Genomic DNA, 8,749 nt, shown 5'->3' with positions numbered 1-8,749 from the left:
GGTATCCCTGCCGTGAGATTGAAGAGGTATGTGATTGTAATCAGAAGTAAATAAGAATAATATATGGGATGTTAAATCTACTTTTATATAAAAGTAGCTGAAAATATGGTCTAGACTCTTAGAAGGACCCGTAGGCTGTCAGTAGTAGTATTTCCTCTTGCTCAAGATTAGGGATTTTGTGTTACTGTTGGTTAGTGTTTGCAGCTGATAAGAGCCTGGGAAAACAATGTGATCAATAAAGATGTTGAAACCAATACAGTAATTTAGGGACATTAATATTCTGCAGGTTTATCTCAGTCAGGCTTCAAAAGAACAAGACTATCAATTTAGTGAGATCTGTAAAACAGCCAAAACTACATATCCTGTCAGTATCTCGTCTTGGTTACAGTGTTAGCTTCCTTTTTATCAAATAGAAGCTCTACTTAACTGGAAAAATGATGTCTCTGTGTTAGTGATTTCCATGTGGGTAGAAGTTGTCAGAAGGGTGTGTTGGATGCATATGAGTTGTGGGTTGTTTTTTTAAGAACAGGGCATGGCAGAGTGTGCTTTGATTGTGTTGAATATGTCAAGCAGAAGAAAGAAGTTTAGAGTCAAAACTTGTATTTTTATTCCTTATGCTACAAATCACTGGCTTTTGTGCCTAAAGCCCCAATGAGTGGCACTGAGTGGAGAGCCAAGGATGTTTTGCTCCATACCAAGTGGTCAGCTGTAATGTGAAACAGCAGAGCAATTAAAGGCCATTCCTGTGGGTTAGCAGCAGTACAAATTGAGCTTGTTGGGGATGTATTTGTCATCAGTAAGAGCTCAAGATAGTTTACTCTGTTTCTCTAGTTAATTCCATTTCCCTTGCTCCTTATATACTTTCTCTGTGGTAGAACATCTTTTTGCTGTTTCAAGCATGGGTTTGTTTTGACTCTTGATGAACTCCAGTCTTGCCAGTACTAAAACAAGCCTTTGAGAGATAGCAAACAATTACTCATCAACACCAAAACCCACAATGATGACGTGATGGTGGATCTCTTGCACATAAGTAGCTTGACTTCTCACCAGCTTTTGAGAACCAGACTGACAGTTCATGTGTCTCACCCGTGAGTCCCCTCATTGCTTTTTTCCATGTGGCTGATGTTACCTGTCTTGTTGAGTGTAGCACTGTGAGCTCAATGAGAGCTTGAGGATATGTTTTAATGAGAAGACAGCAGAGCCAGTTAACAGCCTCCTGTTGAAAGAGCTGGTTCAGACCTCCTGTGACACAAAATGAACTAAGCAACCCCAGTGACTGCCACTTCAGTGGCCACAGGCAATTAGATTTGCTCTGCTGCTCTCACTGAAGTGCACCCAGAGACGAGAAGCCTGGAAGTCTACAATGATGATTTGGGTGAGCTGGATCCCTTTTGGTAAGACAACACTCTGAGCTTGCTGTGTAACAAGCTCAGCCATGTGCTCTAACACTTGCCATCAAACTATAGAAAATTGCTTTTGTTGCATAATGAACTCTGGAAGCTCTAAGTTGAACATCATGTGATTCAGTTTGCAGTGACCTGGCTTCTGGGAGAAGATTAAAATAAGTAAATAAAGAAATCTGACTTTTTTAAATCTTCCCTTCCAAATCAGCAGGTTTGACACTGCTATGTATACATTCCCCCTCCTTGGTCTATTAAAGCCTTTCACTTGTAAGGTTACATTCAACTATGCATTGTATGTGCATATGGAGTTCCAGTGGTCTGTTCTGTGTTTGCTAGTAGAGCAGTGGTAGGGATGAGAAAGGAGTTTGGCATGTTGAAATGACAGCCAAATAATTAGTTTTTTTTCAAAAGTAAGATTAAGTTTCTCTTGCTGAGCTCTTAAATACATCTTTAAAGTAGAAATGAAACTTGAAAGGTTAGTTGTTACGATGACATATTGTTAAATTTGGGAGGAAAATGACTGACTTAATTTCAAACCCAAAGAAGTCTATTGACTGGAGCCTAAGATAGTTTTCTTCCATTTTTTTTTTCCCTCCCCTCTTCAAATTCTGTCTTGATTGGATTAATTGCTAATTTTGCTTCAAGAGACATATCAATTGTCTTTAGAATTGTCAAGACACTTGTTTGTAAGAAAGCATTTTAAGTGTTTATAAGTTGTTGTTCTGCTTCAAGTGCTTAATAGGGACATTTGCTTTGGTAGAGAGCAATTGGATTTGTTGATTCTATCTATACACAAACATAAGGTTTCTCTTCTAAATGAAGGGAACCTCAGGAACTGAGATTGCTTTTTGCTTTCAGTGTATACTTCAGGTTTCCTCTCTTCACTTTGTACATAAAACATTAAGTGTGCAGTTTATTGAAGAAGCAGTCTAAGGTATGCCTTAAGTTTGCTTTTTTGACAGCACTTAGCACCTTTCTTTGCATGAATAAAGGTAAGTGATTGCTCTTTAAAACCTTTTAAAGTGTTATAAAATACTAAATATGTCCTAATTGCCTCAGAAATGTTGACTGTCTATTTTTGTGAACAATGTGTGTAGCAAATTTCTTACCATATGATTTAGTTAATGTAGTCAGCAATAGAAAGGGAGGATGCAGTCATGAAGACCTTAACAAATAGGTGTAACTACTGAACTGGAGGTCCTTTTTTTGCAAGAGAAGTCCTGTTGTGAGTCTTAATTCTCAGAACTTCCAAGCCAGGACACCAGATTTTAGTGGCAGTGTTTTCTTCTAGCCTGGCAAAGGGGAGCTAAAGTTTGCTCCCAGGGAGGTGATGCTTGTTTCAAGGAGATAGGGATGTGAAGCAAGTTGCATTTTCTGATACAAACTTTGAGCTAATATGACCAAATTAAACTTAAGAACTCCATGTTGCTGTATCTTGGGAAGTGTGTATGTGCTGTTGTGATTACTGCTATTTGCTGTACTTTATTGAAGGACAGGTTGTCACTGGAACTGAGCTGCTTTTGGACTTACTGGTGAAGTGTAAGAAGTGGGGGAGTCCTGTAAACCAGAGATAGAGGAGTTAAAGTAGAGCTCAAATACACAAAAAGGATGTTTGGGAGGCTTACTTCAAAGGCACAGGAAGAGACTATTACAGACATCCCACAGCCTTTCTCATCACACAGAAATATTTAAAACAACTAAAATGCCTTTCTAAAAGTCTTCTGTTGTTGTCATGTTATCAGGCTGTGTTTGTTCTTCAGATGCTGTTGTTTTCCTGCCTAGGAACAAGATTTTCTATTTTTAAAGAAGAATTTAATGTCCTTCCTAGAGTGGAGAATTTAAAAATCTTGTGTTTCTTATACATCATACAAGTAAGGAACAAAATACAGATTTTATACTTTAAGGAGACTGCCATTAAAACCAAACCAAACTAAACCACAACAAAAACCTCCACCCAATGCAAAATAAAAGAGGTATTTTCTTGGAGTGAAGAGAAAGAAGCTGATGTGCCCTCCCTTCCTCTGCCTGATTCTGTTGGTAAACGCGCTAGTAAAGATGTCTGTATCTGGTCTTTGTCAGCTAAATATGCTTAAGTGTAAACCAGTTTATGGATCCAGCTAAAATGCTGTGCCAAAACTCAGGGAATGTTCAGTTTCAATTTAATAGGACTTAGTTGAGACAACCGAATCTCTGTCATTGTGTATTCATATTGAATTAAAACTAAAGAAAGAAGTGTTAATTCAATAGGCTTCCAGAAACTTAGTATCATAAATGTGTTACTAGTTTGGTATTTTCAAGCAAATTTAACTTTTAAAAGAAGCAGTGAAGAACTTAGTCCTCTGAAGTGCTGACCACGTGCTTGGTTTTCTACGTAGCTTGACTTTCATCTTGCACTTCCACAGTTAATGTCAGATATGTAGCTATTATCAAACCTCTTGCTTTGCTATGAATTTTGAAACAGTTGATAAAAGCAATAAGAAGTTGAGGTTCTAATAAATTATGAATTAAAAAATATTCCAAATTTTACTTTAACATCTTCATCTGTTTACTGAGTCTTGGTTTAATGTTACTTCAGCAGCTAATTCTCAGTGTTTAACTGTGATAGTTTATACCGAAATGATAATAGAACCTGAACCAAGACAGTTCCACAGAGCTTTCTGCAAATGCCTATGAAATGTCAGCTGTGTGCATGAAAAAAACAAGGCATAAAATGTTTCAGTCATTTCCCTTCTTAAAAAAAGAGTACCAGGGGGTGCCTGAAAGTCACTGAATGACTTGGATGGGCATCCCATTAAGTCAATTTTTCACTTCATTTGAACAGTTTTAGACTTCTATCATTCTCAAATTGCTTCTTTTCAAATTATCTGCACTTCAAAGGAAGCCAAAGTGCTTTGGTTAACAGCAGTTTTGTCCCTCTCCTGCCTTGCTGTGCTGCTAAGCTATGCTGGGCTAATTTGCTCCTTGAGGGCAAAAAACCTTATTTCCCAATTAGGCTTAAATTTTCCTGGTTTGGTTGGTTTTAAGTTTTTCTTCAGTGTTCATACAGAAGGAAATGTGGTCTCAGGATGGGATGGTGGACAGAGAAACAACACTGGGCTCCTTGTGCCTTACCCAGGAACTGAAGTCAGATTTAATCTTCACCTGCAGTTTGGGAGCCACATTGTCATTTGTTCTGCATGTTATCTTTATAATGACATAGCACATAATTTGGTTTTAATAACATGCTGCTCTTGAGTCATGGCTGTGAAGTGTTTCATTTACAGGATTTTGCATGGCTTGTGCAAACTTAAGTGTGGGGTTTTTCCATGGTTTTATGGTCTCCAGTGTTACATAGAATCATGGAATCATGCCACAGTTTGGGTTGGGAGGGATGTTAAACCTCATCTAGCTCCATGGGCAAGGACACCTTCCCCTAGAGCAGGTTGCTCCAAGCCCTGTCGAGCCTGGCCTTGAATACTGCCAGGGATGGGGCATGGGAAAGGAAGGTGTCTGTGGGTTTGCAGGGCAAACAGTGCATAAAACAGCAGCTTTTCAGGCAGAGAGTTCTGGGTATGCTTATGTGAAGGTAGAGTTTCAAACTTCTCTCAAGTAGCTGTGGCGATTCAAGCAGTGATGGTAAGCTGTATTGTCATACAGATTCTCCCAGTGCTTGGCCTTTTCATACCGACTTTGATAGCAAGTCTTCCATAGGGAATGGAAAGAGCTTTAGCAAAAATGGTGTTCAACTAGCCCATCAGACAGTGGCTTTCAAGGCCAGAACATGTTGTGTGGTGTTGGGGTGCTGCCATTTCTCTCTTTATGCAGCATTGTTCTCAGAAACTTGTGAAACACGAGTGTGTTGTACAGCGATGAGGGGTGCGTGGTGCTTGCAGGTGCTTTGGAGTTGATCAGTTCTGTTCAAACTGAAAGCTCATCTGCTTTACTTTTGTCATGCATGCAGTGTCATTCCTTTACTTGAACTGTGTTAAACTGGCTTTTGCCAAATTGTCTGTGATCAGGGTAGGATGTAGACCTCATAAACAGCCTTTGAAACCTCTCAGGAAAGGTATTTAACAGCAGGGTGCATGCGAGGGCTGTCTTTGATCACCTGGTATGATTTGGTTTTACAGAAAGTGAGCTCTTCTTTAGAGGGGGTGAATACCCTTTGACTTTTCTGTTCTATATCTGTGCTGCTCCACTTTTTTTAAAGAGAAAAGTTTCTAATGCCAATGAAACCTCCTCCAACACTAAGTATAAACCTGTCGCTGCCAGTTGCTGGAACTGAGATTGGAAGCTGCTTGTTGATTTGAATTGCTGAACAGATAAGAATGAGTGGTTTTCATTGGAAATCTGTCAGTAGTTATCACTAATACAAATCTGTGGCTTTTAGAATCTCTTCTCATTTTCCTACTGGATTAATTTCAGTTCTCTCTCTCAGTCCTGATAGCTTGTGGTTGGAGTTTCTGAGAAAACGAGATAAAAAAATCAAGCCAACTATACTTTTATTCCCTATTTAAAAAAAATCTGTGCAAGTATTTCATTGACCAAACATTTCATTTTCATATTTTAGGGACCAAACTCTGGGGTTGGGGGCTGGCACTCAACATGGCCAGAGAGATGCCTGATACTAACTATCCTTGTGATGAATCTGCTATATTTGGGTGAATTATGAGAGGCTGGGAATGGTGTTTTTCAGAGCCTCATTGACTTGGCATTAGATTTTACAGAGATTGTCCATGCTGAAACTGGCGTGTCTGCTTACAGCTGCTTTTTTGCCAAGCAGACTGAGCATACCCAGACCATTTCTGTCTGATCTTTTCTGGTTTTTAGCTTCTCATTAGCTCCAGTAGGTGAAGGGGGATGAAGTGGAAAGGTTAACATAGTTTTTTTTCTCATCAGCACTAATACAAAGTTGCCTTTATCCTTATCTTATGTTATCCTTACGTTATGCCTAGATTTTTCTAGTTAGAAACTACTGTGAAAGAGAACACCTATTTCCTTAATTCGTGGGAAAAAAATCTTGAGTCAGAGGTCTTCTTCCTGCAGATAGAACCCATGTTGAAATCAGATTGTTGCTTTATAGACTCCTCTTCGAAGTTTTTTGCTATTTCCCCTCCCTGCAGACATTATGGAGCATTTTCTGGCATATGTTATCATTTAATTCTCCATTTATGTACCACGAGAAAGGACCTGAGTCCTCCAACTTGGAAAGCAAAGTTAGAGCAGTGTTAGATTTGAGCTTTTCAGAGCTGAGATTCCAAGAATCCAGTGTTGTGTTTGCCTTGCTCTTGGGGTATGTGGAGACATGGCTTGCATCAGGCTGGATTTAACTGCTGTTTCAGTGTTTGCTCTCATGCGCAGCCATCAGGTAGCCCTCACTAAAGACATGGGGAACTGCTTACATTAAAAATCCCTTCAGGCTCTGCTTCAGAAGTTTGAAGTGTGCTATCTAGTGCAGCAACACATTTGAAAGCCCAGGTGTTGGCTTAAAGCTGCCTTTGTTATCAGAATGTGGAGTTTAGATGGTTTAGTCAAGCCACTTCCATGTTTGTGTCTTGGTTTCTTCTCATGATTTCCTTGGCCATCGGGTGTGATGTCTTTTGAAGGATACTGTTTCATCCTGTTCTGTCAGATCTCTGTCTGCTGCAGTATGTGTCTCCATTGCCTGAGGGGAGACCACATTCATCTGTTCTGTAATGTATTAACTGTTAAAACTTATATGTAACAAAAGTGGGTATTAGAGGCTTCAAAATCTTGTGCTGAGGAAGGCTACCAGTGTGCAATTCTGGGAGCAAAACCCAGGAACCTTTAAATTGGGATTTCTGGAATTGAATCCTGACTGCATCAGCTCAGTCAGAGTCCAGCCAATTTTCACCTGGCTGGAAGTGACAAAGAGGAAGAAGTGATGCCTTTCTGTATATGTGTGTTTGGCTGAAAAGTGGCATCATCACAGAGACAGCATCTTTAGTCCTAGATTTAGTCAGAATCCCAGTGGTCAAGCTGGAGGCACATCTACCTCTGTTCAGTTTTTGGAGTGGTAGGAGCCTTGTTTCAGGGTTGTATTTGAGTAATGTAAATCTGACCAGGCTTAATTTCATCTTCCAGCAACCGTGAAGCCTTGACTCACATCTTGGGAGACATGACAGAATGAGTTTCTACAGATTTCACTTCTGCAAAACTTGCTTGATCCCATTCCACTAGCTTTAAGAACTTGTCCCTGGATTTGATGGGAAAAGAAACCTGTTCCTGACAACTGCAGAGCTGTTGCTAGCAAATCTGTAGCAATCTTTGATCTCTTTGACAAGAAAAGGTTATCAGAGTGGGATCTGAAGTGCTACCTGCAGTTGATGGATTATTACTAGTGCATTTCCCCTTATGGCTCTGGAGTCATGGCTTGTATGAAGGACTGAACTCAGCACACTGGTAATTGTGTGGGAACACTGCTTTGAGTCACCTGTGATGTAGCTGAACCTCTGCACTACCAGAGGGTGTTCAGCAGTAGCCAGAGTTGTTGAATTGTACAGTCTATATGTACATTTCCTCCTTACCCTGCCGGTAATAATCCTGTGATCATGCTCCACTGAGACTCTGTGGTTGAACAGCAGTTAAAGTAACTCTGCGTGTACCCACCCCTGTGTGTCTGTGCTGAGCACTAGGATGGGGAGGAGGAGGTGAGCACCTCGTTGTATGTGTGTTGAAAACAAGATGTGTGTGTTCAAGTGATCAGCTGTCCATTCATCTGCTAGGAATGTTTTTGTGCAGGCTGCTTGCGCTGCAGATTTGGTCTTGCTGTCTCTGTGGCTTCAGAGTTGGTTCGTGGGTTAAGTGCACAGTAGTGAGATGCTGTGACCTGGTGATTACAGCAATAGATTTAAAACAAGCTTTTACTTAAGCTGGGCAGGATGCAACCCTGTGGTGTTCTAAGGGGATGCAGTAACTTTGGCCTGATGAAATTGCCTTGTCTGCTTTTGGTGAGACCTTTTCGTGGTTATGTACGGAACACAGGTTTTTCAACCAGTGATTTGCTAAAAGCTTCTCTTTTTGTTTTTAATTGTGTAGGACACCTGATGATCTCTCAAGGCAAATTGTGGCCCTGCAGCAAAGGGAGCTGGTGCTGAAAGAGCAGAACTCTTCCATCACGAGCAGGTGAGTGATACCAGTAGTGGTTGCCACTAGCAAGACACTGGTTTATTAAAGCACGTAGAAAGAAAACAAGGATTGCAGACTGAGAGAGCTGCTCTTTAGGTTTCCTTGCTGTTCTGTGGAGCCTTCTATGCTACCTTCTGTCTCATGTTGATGAAGAGTTTATTGCTTACTTAAGTCCTTGCAGGAAGATAAAGATGAAGAACTGTGGGTGGATGCAGTGA

At 40.4% G+C, this 8,749-nt stretch overlaps 1 protein-coding gene across 1 annotated transcript in view; it reads left to right on the top strand.

Annotated features, from left to right (window-relative positions):
- MAD1L1 (MAD1 mitotic arrest deficient-like 1 (yeast)) overlaps positions 1 to 8,528 on the top strand; it is a gene marked incomplete at its 3' end in the record, with an annotated part of 34,493 nt that extends 25,965 nt beyond the window's left edge. Inside the window, exon 9 of the mRNA XM_010012044.1 lies at positions 8,442 to 8,528. Within this exon, the coding sequence (XP_010010346.1) occupies positions 8,442 to 8,528 (87 nt within the window). The remainder of the gene's footprint in view (positions 1 to 8,441) is intronic.
- Between the last annotated feature and the right edge of the window lie 221 nt (positions 8,529 to 8,749).

This window comes from Nestor notabilis, unplaced genomic scaffold (genome assembly GCF_000696875.1).
Source record: "Nestor notabilis isolate BGI_N333 unplaced genomic scaffold, ASM69687v1 scaffold8253, whole genome shotgun sequence".
Taxonomy (NCBI): Eukaryota; Metazoa; Chordata; class Aves; order Psittaciformes; family Psittacidae; genus Nestor; species Nestor notabilis.
Note: the sequence above shows the minus strand (reverse complement) of the source record. Positions and strands in the feature narration are given on the sequence as shown.